General features: G+C 40.6%; 1 protein-coding gene across 3 annotated transcripts in view; it reads right to left on the bottom strand.

Annotated features, from left to right (window-relative positions):
- The window catches only part of ndrg4 (NDRG family member 4), a 60461-nt gene that overhangs the window by 27972 nt on the left and 15700 nt on the right, over positions 1 to 16789 (bottom strand). For 2 of the 3 annotated variants that reach the window (XM_023271046.3, XM_023271048.3), the window contains exons 2-4: positions 13644 to 13734; positions 12791 to 12949; positions 7940 to 7978 (exon numbers count right to left, since the gene is read on the bottom strand). In XM_023271046.3, the coding sequence (XP_023126814.1) occupies positions 7940 to 7978; positions 12791 to 12949; positions 13644 to 13721 (276 nt within the window). In that variant the 5' untranslated portion in view covers positions 13722 to 13734. The remainder of the gene's footprint in view (positions 1 to 7939; positions 7979 to 12790; positions 12950 to 13643; positions 13735 to 16789) is intronic. The other variant, XM_023271047.3, reaches the window with a different exon arrangement.

The raw sequence follows: 16789 nt of genomic DNA, 5'->3' as shown, positions 1-16789 counted from the left end.
ACAGGAATACACAACACAACTATTACACAATGACAACACAACAGGAATATACAACTACACAGCTACAACACAACTACAACACAACTACACAACAACTACACAATTACACAACAGGAATATACAACTACACAACAACAACACAACACGAGGACACAACAGTAATACACAACAACACAATGACAACACAACAACAACACAATGACACAACATGAGCATACAGCAACACAACATGAATATACAACAACACAACACGAATATACAACAACACAACATGAATATACAACAACACAACATGAATATACAACAACACGACACAACATGAATATACAACAACAAAACTACACAATGACAACATAACATGAATATACAACAGCACAACAACAACACTACTATACTGCCACAGAACAGAACCAGAACCAGGTTCTGATCAGATCCACTGAGATCCTCCAACAGAACCAGAAACCTGCAGCTAGCATCCCTGCGCTACTCATTAGCATTTCTAGGACAGTCATCTACATTAAAGAACAAAAGTTTATTTCCCCTTTCATATTTAAAGATCTAAATGCACAGTTAGCCAAGGCTAGTAGCTAGCATCCTGAGGCAAGGCATTCGAACCGTCCAATGAGTGACAAGCGTTCCTGACATCACAGCTAGCTTACCTCAGCTATCACCCTGAGCTAGTCACTGTCATCTCTTAGCTAGTCATTAGTATTCATAGGATCCCTAGGCTAGCAACTAGCATCCATATGCTACTAACTTGTATTCCTAGTCTATTCACTAGCATTTCTAGTCAAGCAATTAGCATTCTTAGGCTACTCACTAGGATCTCTCAGCTAGTGGCTAGCATTTCTATAGTAGCTACTAACATTCCTGGGCTAATCAGTAGCATTCCTTGAAATTCCATATCTTAGGAACATGAAGGAACATTTAAATTTATATTACAGTCACTAGCATTCCTAAGCTAGCAACAAGCATCACTTGGCTAGGCACCGTGACCTCTAAGCCAGTCATTAGCATCCCTAGGTGAGTGGCCAAGACCCCTAGGCTAGCAAATATATCCATAGCTTAGCAACTAGCATCCATAGGGTAGTGACTAACATTCCTGTCCAAGTGACCTGAGTTCTAGACTAGCAATTAGCATTGTTTCTAGCATTCTAGGGATGCCATTTGCATCCCTAGGCTAGTTATTAGCATCTCTCACCTAGTGACTAGCCTCCCTAGGCTAGTAGCTAGCATCCAAAGGCTAGCAGCATTCTTCGGCTAGTCACCACCATCCCAAGGCTAGCAATTAGCATTCCCACACTAGTCACTAGTATCCCTTACGGAGACTTTAGCTTTCCTGGGCTAGTTATTAGTTATGGTTTTATCTACAGTTCTATCTCCAATTGTGCTTCTATCTCTGGTTGTGATTATAACTATAGTTGTGGTTCTATCTCCAGTTCTATCTCCAGTTGTGGTTCTATCAGTTGTGGTTCTATCAGTTGTAGTTCTATCAGTTGTGGTTCTATCAGTTGTGGTTCAATCTCTGGTTGTGATTATAACTATAGTTGTGGTTCTATCTCCAGTTCTATCTCCAGTTGTGGTTCTATCAGTTGTGGTTCTATCAGTTGTAGTTCTATCAGTTGTGGTTCTGTCAGTTGTGGTTCTATCAGTTGTGTTTCTGTCAGTTGTGCTTTTATCTCTGGTTGTGATTATAACTATAGTTGTGGTTCTATCTCCAGTTCTATCTCCAGTTGTAGTTCTATCAGTTGTGCTTCTATCAGTTGTGCTTCTATCAGTTGTGGTTCTATCTTGGTGTGAAGGTGCAGTCTGAAGCCTACGTGTTGCTGCTCATGTTTCTGATGGAGGTTGATCCTGCTGACTGTCTCTGAAGCCTTGGTCCTCCCTCCTATCTCCCCTCCATCTCCCCTTCCTCCCCCATCCACCCCGTTTCCTGCTGAATGCTGACTCTAACCTCCACCAGCAGATTAATCCTCCTTCTGCTGACTCTGCTTTAAACACACAGACCGCTGCAGACATGACTTGAACATCTACGTGTGATTTAGAACGTCTGTTTCCATCATGTTAACCAGAATAAATGCAGCGCTGCAGCTCTGTCACACTGCTCACTTTACCGCTGGATCACCAGAACTTCATCAGTCCAGCAGATAGAATGTTAACCCTACATGACGTTTAGGAGGAGAAACACATCTGAGTTCTGGTAAAAACTGACCCCAGATCAGTTTAAATCCATCCAGGTGTCTCAGTCTGAAGATAATCCAAATTTCACCAATTCTGGACAGTCTTTGAGTCATTCTGGACAATTTTTCAAGTTTTTTAGAACATTTTTGGAATAATTTGGGGAAATAATGAATCATTTTGGAAGGTTTTTGTCATTTTTGGACAAATTTGAATAATTTGGGACAAATGACTTGAAATTTGCTTAAATGTGTTTTTCATACATGAAAGTTGTCCAAAACTACATGAAACATGTCCAAACTTTCTCAAAATTTGTCCACAATTAATCACAAATTGTTCAAAATAACATGAAAGCTGTTGAAAATGACACAAAAAAATGTTCAGATGTGTTTTTCCTCCTAAATGTCACGGTTCTATCTGCTGGACTGATGAAGTTCAGAAAAAGTCCATTAAAAAGTGATAAATCTGGACCCACCTCTATGGACTTCAAGAACCTGGAACTCTGAAAATATTCCCAGTCTGAAGGTAGAACTCTGATCATTGATGAAGTTACTGCAGATGAAGAACCAGTTTTATTTGCTGCCTTTGTTCCTTTGTTCTCAGAAAAGTTTCCCAGCAGCTGCTCAGAGTTCTGTCAGTGTTTGAACGTCTAATTAAAGATCCTCAGGAGAATCTCAGCTGAAAGTCAGACATGTCAAAAAGCAGCGTGTTCTCAGAAGCTGTTGGTTAAAGTGTGACCGAAGGTGTTTGATCCTCTGAACACTGAGACTAAAATAAAGCAGCTGTTAAAGTGAGGAGAAGCTTGGAGCTTTGTCAGCTGGTTTACAGACTCTGAGCTGCAGATTTCAGAGTTTGTTATTATTTATGATCATTATGTTGAATTTTAACTCCATGACCTCAGAGTTCTGTTAGGCGAAGCCGGGCCGACAGATCCAGACATTCTTTAACAAAACTGAAACCCAGTCAGAGTCATCAGGAGGAGCTTAACAGGTCATGTGACTCCTCTGCAATAAATGGACCAATCACATTCCTCCACCAGTCTACTGGTTGTTTAGATTGGGGAACAACGAGGAAAACAAAAAGCTGCTACCAGGTTAGCTCCGCAGCATCAGTTACCATCGAGATCTAGCTGTGTAGCATCAGTTACCATGGAGATCTAGCTCCTCAGCATCAGTTACCATGGAGATCTAGCTCTGCAGCATCAGACACCATGGAGATATAGCTCCTCAGCATCAGTTACCATGGAGATCTAGCTCTTCAGCATCAGGTACCATGGAGATCTAGCTCTTCAGCATCAGGTACCATGGGCATCTAGCTGTGTAGCATCAGGTACCATGGAGATCTAGCTCCTCAGCATCTGTAACCATGGAGATCTGGCTGTGCAGCATCAGTTACCACGGAGACCTAGCTCCACAGCACCAGTAACCATGGAGACCTAGTTCCACAGCATCAGTAACCATGGAGACCTAGCCCCACAGCATCAGTAACCATGGAGATCTAGCTGTGCAGCATCAGTTACCATGGAGATCTAGCTCCTCAGCATCAGGTACCATGGAGATCTAGCTCCTCAGCATCAGTTACCATGGAGATCTAGCTGTGTAGCATCAGTTACCATGGAGATCTAGCTCCTCAGCATCAGTTACCATGGAGATCTAGCTGTGTACCATCAGTTACCATGGAGATCTAGCTGTGTAGCATCGGTTACCATGGAAGTCTAGCTCCACAGTATCAGTTAGCATCAGTTAGCATGGAGATCTAGCTCCTCAGCATCAGTTACCATGGAGATCTAGCTGTGTAGCATCAGTTACCATGGAGACCTAGCTCCTCAGCATCAGGTACCATGGAGATCGAGCTCCTCAGCATCAGTTACCATGGAGATCTAGCTCCTCAGCATCAGGTACCATGGAGATCTAGCTGTGTAGCATCAGTTACCATGGAGATTTAGCTGTGTAGCATCAGGTATCATGGACATCTAGCTCCTCAGCATCAGGTACCATGGAGATCTAGCTCCTCAGCATCAGTTACCATGGAGATCTAGCTGTGTAGCATCAGTTACCATGGAGATCTAGCTCCTCAGCATCAGTTACCATGGAGATCTAGCTGTGTAGCATCAGTTACCATGGAGATCTAGCTGTGTAGCATCAGTTACCATGGAGATCTAGCCCCACAGCATCAGTTACCATGGAGATCTAGCTCCTCAGCATCAGGTACCATGGAGAGCTAGCTGTGTAGCATCAGTTACCATGGAGATCTAGCTCTTCAGCATCAGGTACCATGGAGATCTAGCTCCTCAGAATCAGTTACCATGGAGATCTAGCTCCGCAGCATCAGGTACCATGGAGATCTAGCTCCTCAGCATCAGTTACCATGGAGATCTAGCTCCTCAGCATCAGGTACCATGGAGATCTAGCTCCTCAGCATCAGTTACCATGGACATCTAGCTGTGTAGCATCAGTTACCATGGAGATCTAGCTCCTCAGCATCAGGTACCATGGAGATCTAGCTCCTCAGCATCAGGTACCATGGAGATCTAGCTGTGTACCATCAGTTACCATGGAGATCTAGCTGTGTAGCATCGGTTACCATGGAGATCTAGCTCCACAGCATCAGTTACCATGGAGATCTAGCTCCTCAGCATCAGGTACCATGGAGATCTAGTTCCTCAGCATCAGTTACCATGGAGATCTAGCTCCTCAGCATCAGGTACCATGGAGATCTAGCTTCTCAGCATCAGTTACCATGGAGATCTAGCTGTGTAGCATCAGTTACCATGGAGATCTAGCTCCTCAGCATCAGTTACCATGGAGATCTAGCTGTGTAGCATCAGTTACCATGGAGATCTAGCTGTGTAGCATCAGTTACCATGGAGATCTAGCTCCACAGCATCAGTTACCATGGAGATCTAGCTCCACAGCATCAGTTACCATGGAGATCTAGCTCCTCAGCATCAGGTACCATGGAGAGCTAGCTGTGTAGCATCAGTTACCATGGCGATCTAGCTCTTCAGCATCAGGTACCATGGAGATCTAGCTCCTCAGAATCAGTTACCATGGAGATCTAGCTCCGCAGCATCAGGTACCATGGAGATCTAGCTCCTCAGCATCAGTTACCATGGAGATCTAGCTCCTCAGCATCAGGTACCATGGAGATCTAGCTCCTCAGCATCAGTTACCATGGACATCTAGCTGTGTAGCATCAGTTACCATGGAGATCTAGCTCCTCAGCATCAGGTACCATGGAGATCTAGCTGTGTACCATCAGTTACCATGGACATCTAGCTGTGTAGCATCGGTTACCATGGAGATCTAGCTCCACAGCATCAGTTAGCATGGAGATCTAGCTCCTCAGCATCAGTTACCATGGAGATCTAGCTGTGTAGCATCAGTTACCATGGAGACCTAGCTCCTCAGCATCAGGTACCATGGAGATCGAGCTCATCAGCATCAGTTACCATGGAGATCTAGCTCCTCAGCATCAGATACCATGGAGATCTAGCTGTGTAGCATCAGTTACCATGGAGATCTAGCTCCTCAGCATCAGGTACCATGGAGATCTAGTTCCTCAGCATCAGTTACCATGGAGATCTAGCTCCTCAGCATCAGGTACCATGGAGATCTAGCTCCTCAGCATCAGGTACCATGGAGATCTAGCTGTGTACCATCAGTTACCATAGAGATCTAGCTGTGTAGCATCGGTTACCATGGAGATCTAGCTCCACAGCATCAGTTACCATGGAGATCTAGCTCCTCAGCATCAGGTACCATGGAGATCTAGTTCCTCAGCATCAGTTACCATGGAGATCTAGCTCCTCAGCATCAGGTGCCATGGAGATCTAGCTTCTCAGCATCAGTTACCATGGAGATCTAGCTGTGTAGCATCAGTTACCATGGAGATCTAGCTCCTCAGCATCAGTTACCATGGAGATCTAGCTGTGTAGCATCAGTTACCATGGAGATCTAGCTGTGTAGCATCAGTTACCATGGAGATCTAGCTCCACAGCATCAGTTACCATGGAGATCTAGCTCCTCAGCATCAGGTACCATGGAGAGCTAGCTGTGTAGCATCAGTTACCATGGAGATCTAGCTCTTCAGCATCAGGTACCATGGAGATCTAGCTCCTCAGAATCAGTTACCATGGAGATCTAGCTCCGCAGCATCAGGTACCATGGAGATCTAGCTCCTCAGCATCAGTTACCATGGAGATCTAGCTCCTCAGCATCAGGTACCATGGAGATCTAGCTCCTCAGCATCAGTTACCATGGACATCTAGCTGTGTAGCATCAGTTACCATGGAGATCTAGCTCCTCAGCATCAGGTACCATGGAGATCTAGCTGTGTACCATCAGTTACCATGGAGATCTAGCTGTGTAGCATCGGTTACCATGGAGATCTAGCTCCACAGCATCAGTTAGCATGGAGATCTAGCTCCTCAGCATCAGTTACCATGGAGATCTAGCTGTGTAGCATCAGTTACCATGGAGACCTAGCTCTTCAGCATCAGGTACCATGGAGATCGAGCTCCTCAGCATCAGTTACCATGGAGATCTAGCTCCTCAGCATCAGATACCATGGAGATCTAGCTGTGTAGCATCAGTTACCATGGAGATCTAGCTCCTCAGCATCAGGTACCATGGAGATCTAGTTCCTCAGCATCAGTTACCATGGAGATCTAGCTCCTCAGCATCAGGTACCATGGAGATCTAGCTCCTCAGCATCAGTTACCATGGAGATCTAGCTGTGTAGCATCAGTTACCATGGAGATCTAGCTCCTCAGCATCAGTTACCATGGAGATCTAGCTGTGTAGCATCAGTTACCATGGAGATCTAGCTGTGTAGCATCAGTTACCATGGAGATCTAGCTCCACAGCATCAGTTACCATGGAGATCTAGCTCCTCAGCATCAGGTACCATGGAGAGCTAGCTGTGTAGCATCAGTTACCATGGAGATCTAGCTCTTCAGCATCAGGTACCATGGAGATCTAGCTCCTCAGAATCAGTTACCATGGAGATCTAGCTCCGCAGCATCAGGTACCATGGAGATCTAGCTCCTCAGCATCAGTTGCCATGGAGATCTAGCTCCTCAGCATCAGGTACCATGGAGATCTAGCTCCTCAGCATCAGTTACCATGGAGATCTAGCTGTGTAGCATCAGTTACCATGGAGATCTAGCTCCTCAGCATCAGGTACCATGGAGATCTAGCTGTGTACCATCAGTTACCATGGAGATCTAACTGTGTAGCATCGGTTACCATGGAGATCTAGCTCCACAGCATCAGTTAGCATGGAGATCTAGCTCCTCAGCATCAGTTACCATGGAGATCTAGCTGTGTAGCATCAGTTACCATGGAGACCTAGCTCTTCAGCATCAGGTACCATGGAGATCGAGCTCCTCAGCATCAGTTACCATGGAGATCTAGCTCCTCAGCATCAGGTACCATGGAGATCTAGCTGTGTAGCATCAGTTACCATGGAGATCTAGCTCCACAGCATTGTTTACCATGGAGATCTAGCAGGTTAATGGAGAATAACCTTTGTGATCTGAAAACTCTGACTCTAACCTTCTGCTGACTCACTGATCGTTGTGTTCTTTCCATGCTAAATGGAATGACTCAGCATGGTAGAGGTGTTATCATCAGCGTTTTGTAACATTCATCTCTGAAATCCTTCACCCAGCCATCGTTTGCTGCTTCACCGTTTACCAGGCTGAGTGGTCTGGATGAGGAACAGAACCAGAGGAAAGAGAACCTCACGTCGTTCGTACCTTCCAGTCTCCCACCGGCATCAGCTGCTCACAGCTCTCCTGGAACACAGACAGGAAGAAGGGATTAAAAGAGGAAGCAGGTCAGTCTGAACTGTCACAATAAAGGTTCTCCAGGAGAGCTCCGTACTGAAGGTCCAAACCAGACTAACGTCAGACTTAAACCCTACGTTCTATCCAGTAACTGGTCGGGTGATGGACCTCCCTTTAGAACGGGTTTTTATCTACTGCTGGGGCTCAGTCTAACCCTGACCTGAACTCTGTCTGACCTTTACCAAAGGTGGGAAACTGGGAACCAATCAGGAGCCAGAAGAGACACAATGAGACGACAGCCAGAGTCCTTGCAGAGTTAACTCGAGTTAACCTAAGTTAAACTGAGTTAACCTGAGTAAACCCGAGTTAAACTGAGTTAAACCGAGTTAAACTGAGTTAGCCCAAGTTAAACTGAGTTAAACCGAGTTAAGCCAAGTTAAACTGACTTAAACCGAGTTAACCCGTGTTAAACCGAGTTAAACCAAGTTATACCAGGGTAAACCAAGTTAAAATGAGTTAAACTGAGTTAAACCGAGTTAAACTGAGTTAACCCGAGGTAACCCGAGTAAAACTGAGTCAACCCAAGTTAAGCTGAGTTAAACCAAGTTAACCAGAGTTAAACTGAGCTAACCCGAGTTAGACTTAGTTAACCCGAATTAAACTGAGTTAAATCAAGTTAAATCGAGTTAACCCAAGTTATACCAGGTTAAACCAAGTTGTACCGGGTTAAACCAAGTTAAAATGAGTTAAACTGAGTTAAACTGAGTTAAAATGAGTCAAACTGAATTAAACTAAGTTAAACTGAGTTAAAATGAGTTAAACTGAGTTAAACTAAACAAATTGGAGAATTCAGAGACGTTCAGTCTGCAGCTTTTTCAAAACTTTAAATTCACGGAATAATAAAATAAATAAAATAAAATGAATGAAATGCTGCAGGAGAAACTATTATGGGATGGAGGGATGGAAACACTGAGAAAAGTTAGTATGGAAGCCCAGAGAGCTCAAGATCAACACAGGACTTATTAATAATAATAATAATAATAATAATAATAATAATAATAATAATAATAATAATAATAATAATAATAATAATAATAATAATAATAATAATAATATAATTATGGGCTGCACAGTGATGTAGTGGTTAGCACTTTCACCTTGCAGCTAGAAGATCCCTGGTTCGCATCCCGGCTTTCCCGGGATCTTTCTGCATGGAGTTTGCATGTTCTCCCTGTGCATGCGTGGGTTTTCTCCGGGTACTCCGGCTTCCTCCCACAGTCCAAAAATATGCTGAGGTTAATTGATCATTCTAAATTGCCCGTAGGTGTGAATGTGTGAGTGCTTGTTTGTCTTTGTATGTAGCCCTGTGACAGACTGGTGACCTGTCTAGGGTGTCCCCTGCCTTCACCTGAGTCAGCTGGGATAGACTCCAGCCCCCCCATGACCCTAGTGAGGATTAAGCGGTGTATAGATAATGGATGGATGGATAATATAATTATAATAATAACAATAACCTGAAAACATGAAGCTTCCAGTCACATCTGTCAGGAAAAGTTATTAATAAATAAGATTATTTCTGAATAAAAATCAGGTGCTACTTTTAATTAAAAATTACATTTATAAATAAAAATTTTTACATTTAGCAAAGTTCTATTATGAAATTATGATGATGATGATGATGATGATGATGATGATGATGATGATGATGATTATTATTATTATTATTATTATTATTATTATTATTATTATTAATGCTATTATGAAATATAAATGTTTTTAAATAGAAAGGTGACTTTAATAAATTATATATATATATATATATATATATATATATATATATATATATATATATATATATATATATATATATATACATATATATATATATTTAAATAGAAAAATGAAATTATTGAATTAAATATATTTTTACATTTAATAAAGTGTTATTATAAAATAATAAGAGCTGAAATAATATATTTTTAAATAAGAAAATGACTTTATTGAATTAAAAAAGTAAAATACAAATTTTCAAATAAAAATGTTTTCAAGTGAAAAAAATGGCATCAATAAATATAAAAATTACCAACAGCTGGAATGAAACATTTTGGAGTTAATGGGGTAAAAAAATCGTTGTGATTATTGGTTATTGATTTCATATTTGGAGCTTCTCTGGTTTCAGTTTTTCTTCCTGTTTCAGTCTAAACGTTAAAAGAAACGAGTCGATCAATAAACGATGCTCCAGAAAATATAACGTCTAAAACCACATTCAGGGGTTTATTCAGTCACTTCCTGAGTGATTTCACCTTTTATCTGAGTTATTTCATCTTTTGTCTGAGTTATTTCAGCTCATTTATCTGGTGATTCGTCTGCTCTGATGCTTCATTGAGCTCACAGCTGGAACATCTGGAAATGTGGGCCACAAAGAAAACAAATCAAACATGAGTTCAGAAGAACATCCAGAGACTCTGAAAGGAAATGGATTTAAGATGGAAACAGAAGAGATTAAAAGAGGAAAGTTTTCAGGAATTAGAGAAACAAGAAGGAAAGTCAGAGAAACGTCAGGAGAACATCAAGAAAACATGGAGAGAAAAATCAGAGAAAATAAAACTGAAGCTGCAGCTTCACACCTTTAATAAATGTTTTATTCAATGCTTCCATAAATGTTTTAATAAATGTTTTAATAAATATTTTTATATTTATTTCAATAAATGTTTCAATAAATATTTAATAAATATTTTATTAAATGTACTGCTGAACTCTGATCCAACACTGAATTAATACAGAATTTGAATTTATTGATTTAAATGCATCACTTTAATATTTTCAATTTCTGCAGCAGTTGATGTTAAACTAAACTTTTATTTTTTTTCACCTCCAGAGTTCAGACCTGCTGGAAGGATTTATCTATATCAACATTTAATATAAAATATGATTTTAAAAATACTTTTAAATAGGTGGAAATACTCGGAATAAAATCATTTATATGAATAATCTGCTGAAAAGTTTGTGTTTGAACTGAAAAAAATAACAATTAAAAAAATAAAAAGGTGGCTATAAGAAAACTTATTTTTATTCATGAAAAAAGTGACATTAATAGATAAAACAATACAATAATAAATTAAAGGCTATATTTTATAATAATACTAATACTAAGATGATTGAATCTAAATATTATCAGAGGTTTATTAAATCTAATAAATATCAGTTTGTAGATGATTGAATCTAAATATTTTCAGGATGAAAAGCTTCAGTCTGATGCAGATGGACGTTAGTGACCAGCAGGAGGCGCTCTCCTCCTTCTATCAGCTCCCAGTAATCTGGAGCTGAACCCAGAGAGGAAACCAGACAGAAACCAGATCATAATGTCCACCTAAACCAGTTAAACCAGTTCCTAACGTCCACTTAAACCATAAATAATATATGTTAATAATACATTTTAATATAATTATAAATATAAATATTAGAACATGTTAATATAATTATAAATATTAGAACGTGTTTAAGAGGGTTTATTTTACTGCTGAGATTATTTCTGTCTTTAGGTTCTGAAATACAGTAAAGTTTGATAAAACAGACTCAGAGGTCAACCAGATAATGACACCAGATGGTCACCTAAATAATTATTTATCAACCAGAAACAGTAGAAACAGAAAGACCTGTTTGTTTTCATTTCTATTTTGGGGTAAAAACCTCCGAGTCTGAGCCTTAAAACCGGGACAATTCGTTAAAATCATCTCGTTTTAAATGTCTCCTTTTAAATTCATAAAAATAAACCATTTTAACTAACAAGATTCTGCTATTAAACATAAATAAATACATTTTAATAAGCTGGTTCCAACAGAGCAAACTAAATAAAACTGTAAATACAATTTGTAATATGTGAGAGGTGGAGGATTTAATCTGTTAAAATGTCTCTATGGACAGAAAATGTTCTGATTTATTCTCCCCTTTAACTTCTGCAGTCAGACTCTGCTAGCTAGGCTAGTTAGCTTTTAGCCAGTTAGCTTACAACTAGGCTAGTTAGCTTATAGCTAGGCTAGTTAGCCTAAAGCTAGGCTAGTTAGCTTTTAGCTAGTTAGCTTACAACTAGGCTAGTTAGCTTATAGCTAGGCTAGTTAGCCTAAAGCTAGGCTAGTTAGCTTTTAGCTAGTTAGCTTACAACTAGGCTAGTTAGCTTACAGCTAGTTAGCTTATAGCTAGGCTAGTTAGCTTTTAGCTAGTTAGCTTACAACTAGGCTAGTTAGCTTACAGCTAGTTAGCTTATAACTAGGCTAGTTAGCCTTTAACTAGGCTAGTTATCTTTTAGCTAGTTAGCTTACAACTAGGCTAGTTAGCTTAGAGCTAGGCTAGTTAGCTTATAGCTAGGCTAGTTAGCTTTTAGCTAGTTAGCCTACAACTAGGCTAGTTAGCTTATAGCTTGGCTAGTTACCTTTTAGCTAGGCTAGTTAACTTACAACTACGCTAGTTAGCTTTTGTTTCTCTGATTTAACAGCTGAACTAAGGTCAGTTTAATGAGGTTTTATTTATCATCTACTCTGTTCTTCTACTTTAATAATTTAATGAGGTTTTACTTATCATCTACTCTTCTTCTACTGCAGTATTTTTCTGCAGTATTTCATCCTGTAGATCCAGAACCTCTTCATTTGGTTCCATAGAAGCTGAATCAGTTTTAGTTTTTTACTTTAGTAAATGTTCAGGAACATTCAGATCATCAGTTAGTGGTTCTATAGTTTAATAATCCTCAGACACTTCCTGTTATCTGATGCTTCCTGTGATGATGCTGCAGGTTCCAGGTGTTGTGGTTCTGGTTCTGGTTCCTACCTGAGGAACCCCGCTGGTCCGACGGCGGGTTTGGCGTAACCAGTGTCGTGCCATCACGTGCCAGCGGTGGGCGGGGCGGCTGGGGGGAGGGGCGTGGTTAGAGGGGGCGGGGCCAGCGGGGCCCTGAGGCCCCCCAGAGGCCTCCTCAGCTTTATCCTGCTGGTCCAGGACAACAACAACAACAACAACAACAACAGGTTAAACAGCCCAGCAACCTGCATCACTGCTGCATCCAACCAGCTGCATGCAGCTGATCAGCTGATAGGAACGTTTGCCAGATTAAATATCTTCAAATCCATGGTTTATCATTTCACAAAGTTGCTGCTTCATGAACAAACATGAAAAACAAAAACAGTGAAGGAAATCTAATGGAGCAAATTAACTAATATCGGATCAAACCTCTGAATATAAAAAGGAAATTAAATAAAATCATGTTTTCATATGCTTTATTATTTTTATGAAATTAAATGTGAGGAGAAATACATTAAAAAACATTATGAAATGAAATGTGTTAATTTAGAAAAATGTAATATTAGAATATTTATTATATGAATATAATATATAAATATATTTATATATTATATAAATGTATTATATAAATATTAACCCGAATATTAAAATATATATATATATATATATATATATATATATATATATATATATATATATATACATAGAGAGAGAGACATATATGTATACACATATATAAGTTTCAGGACAGAATGAAGCGTGAATCTTCATTTGCTGTCCTCCATGTTTGTTTCCATCCCTGAACGTCTGTTTAACTGAATCTTCTTTCTCTCCTTCCTCCATTAGATCCTAAACTGACCCAGGAACAGCAGAATCTACTCACCAAGTCCGACTCTCCTCCTCTCTGCTCCGGCAGCAGAGGCTTCTCCTCCGTGAACTGCTGCTCCTTCATCGTCGCCATCCTGGACAGCAACCTGCAGTTACCGTGGCAACAAGGAGACATGAGGTCACCAGGAGACAACTTCCTGTTCAGCAGTGTTAATTCACTGTAGGATCATTTATTATCACTGTAGGATCATTTTAACTCAATCTGCTCCAGAGAACATCCATGAATCCTTGCTTCCTTCCTCCCGTCCTGATTGAATCCCTTTAATAAGTGTTCTGTGTGAGTCTGCAGCACCAACATGTCAGAAGAACAACTCGTTTCATCCATAAAGTTTGTGGTGTTTTGTTCCTGAACTTCCTGTACAGTAACTAGAACCCTCCAGAGGCTCATCGAGTCGACGGTGAAGCTCAGTGACCAGAAAGACGAGGAGATAGCGAGGCTGTGATTAGCTGGAGTAGAGTACGGTAACACAACACGACAGTCCAACGACACGCTGGAACACAACACGACAGTCCAACAACACACTGGAACACAATTCAGGACCCTTCAGCCTCCGACCCTGAGCTGCTTCATTCTGCCGCAGTAAAACAGGATGTAACGCTTTTAATCTGAAGTCAGGAACACAAAGAAACGGAGGACGACAAAAACAGACAAACTCTCCAGATTCATCCTCCGTTAATTAATAACAACATGTCTGAAGGTTTTAAGACTAATGTGGGAAAAACTCTGATTAAAAGTTTGGTTGATGGAAAAGATGGAAAAGATGAACACTGGAAAAAAACAACAAAGACTAAAAAAAATTAATAAAGACACACAAAGCCACAGTAAAAGAGATGTGAAAGCATTAAAAGACACACAACACCAACACAATCTCACTGATGTAAAAAGAAAAAATACACAAACAACCACAAAGAGACAAAAATAACAACAAAAAGACACAAAATGACCACAAAGAGAAACAAAACAACCACAAAGAGACAAAAATAACAACAAAAATACACAAAACAACCACAAAGAAACACAAAATGACCACAAAGAGAAACAAAACAATGACAAAGACACACAAACAGATACAAAACTGTCTCTGTCTTTTTCCTGGTTCTGGTTCTGGTTCTATCCTGGTTCTGTCCTGGTTCTGCTTCTATCCTGGTTCTGGTTCTGGTTCTATCCTGGTTCTGGTTCTGTCCTGGTTCTGGTTCTGGTACTATCCCTGTTCTGGTTCTGCTTCTATCCTGGTTCTGGTTCTGTCCTGGTTCTGGGTCTGGTTCTGTCCTCTACAGTCCTTCAGTTATTCTGGACATTTTATCTGACACACTGACAAAGTCCAGACGCCACCAGCACTCAGTGATGAAGTGTGTGTGTGTGTGAGACACTGACAGACAACACACACTTCCTGCCAGCAGGGATTTTCAGAATAAAGAGCTGATATATTTATATTTACATTTATATTTATACTTATATTTACATTTATATTTACATTAATATTTACATTAATATTCACATTTATATCTACATTTTATTTATATTTACATTCATATTTATATTTACATTAATGTTTATATTCACATTAATATTTATATTCATACGCCACATTTAAAACAACAGGCGCTGCTCTAAAGACGTGTAAAAGCTTCTGACTGGTTTTATGAAACACTCCCATCCTGATAAGAAGAATTTTTGACATCATACATCCAGCTGTGAACACATCAGTCTGTTCTATGAAACATTATTAATATTAAACCAGATGCCTGCTGCTGCTTTAACCCTCATCTCTGACAGAAATCAGAATAATAATCATTGAATATACTTCATTTTACCTCCAGTTCAGTCAGCAAACTATAAGAATCAAATCTAGATGTGGTTAAAAATAGCTTTGATTCTTGAAGTGCTCTAAAGTTTCCAGGTTCTCTGTGTAAATATCCTTCATTAACTATAAAAAGCTAAAAGATCCGTCCATCTGGATGGGAAGCCACAGATTTAAAGAGATTTAAAGAGAAGCAGCTGTGAGGAAATCACTAACCTAAAAACACCAGCGTGGACAGCAGCAGAGCGCCACCTACAGACTCTCTGACGTCACTGATGATAATCCAGAGACAATAAAGCTGAACACAGACCCACAATAAGCTCTGAGAGAAGAAGAAGGATTAAATCTTTATCCTCATCTTACCTCAGTAAACCTACAGTTTACCTCCGTCCTAAAGAAAAGATTTAAATTCTGCCTTCAGGAACATCTGTGTTCAGAAAACTGGATTTAAAAACGTCTCATCACCCGGAGTTACAGGATCCTCCAGAGAAGAAACATCCAGCAGGACACTATAAAGAGACTAGAGAGGGAGGCCACCAAGACTCTATGACTCCTCTGAAGGAGTTAAATCTGGACTAGAGTTCACCAGAACACATGTGGAGACTCTGAAGACACCTGGAAGAAGGTTCTTTGGTCTGAGGAGACCAGGATGGAGCTTTATGTCCATCAGACTAGATGATATGTTTGGGGGACACCAAACTGAACATCATCACAAACACACCATCCCCACTGTGAAGCACGGTGGTGGCAGCATCATGATGTGAAGCATGGTGGAGGCAGCATCATGATGTGAAGCATGGTGGAGGCAGCATCATGATGTGAAGCATGGTGGAGGCAGCATCATGATGTGAAGCATGGTGGTGGCAGCATCATGATGTGAAGCATGGTGGAGGCAGCATCATGATGTGAAGCATGGTGGAGGCAGCATCATGATGTGAAGCATGGTGGTGGCAGCATCATGACGTGAAGCATGGTGGTGGCAGCATCATGATGTGAAGCATGGTGGAGGCAGCATCATGACGTGAAGCATGGTGGTGGCAGCATCATGATGTGAAGCACGGTGGTGGCAGCATCATGACGTGAAGCATGGTGGTGGCAGCATCATGATGTGAAGCATGGTGGAGGCAGCATCATGACGTGAAGCATGGTGGTGGCAGCATCATGATGTGAAGCACGGTGGAGGCAGCATCATGATGTGAAGCATGGTGGTGGCAGCATCATGATGTGAAGCATGGTGGAGGCAGCATCATGATGTGAAGCATGGTGGTGGCAGCATCATGATGTGAAGCACGGTGGTGGCAGCATCATGACGTGAAGCACGGTGGTGGCAGCATCATGA

Source organism: Amphiprion ocellaris, chromosome 3 (genome assembly GCF_022539595.1).
Source record: "Amphiprion ocellaris isolate individual 3 ecotype Okinawa chromosome 3, ASM2253959v1, whole genome shotgun sequence".
Lineage (NCBI taxonomy): Eukaryota > Metazoa > Chordata > Actinopteri > Pomacentridae > Amphiprion > Amphiprion ocellaris.
This window is presented reverse-complemented; position numbering and strand designations above follow the sequence as displayed.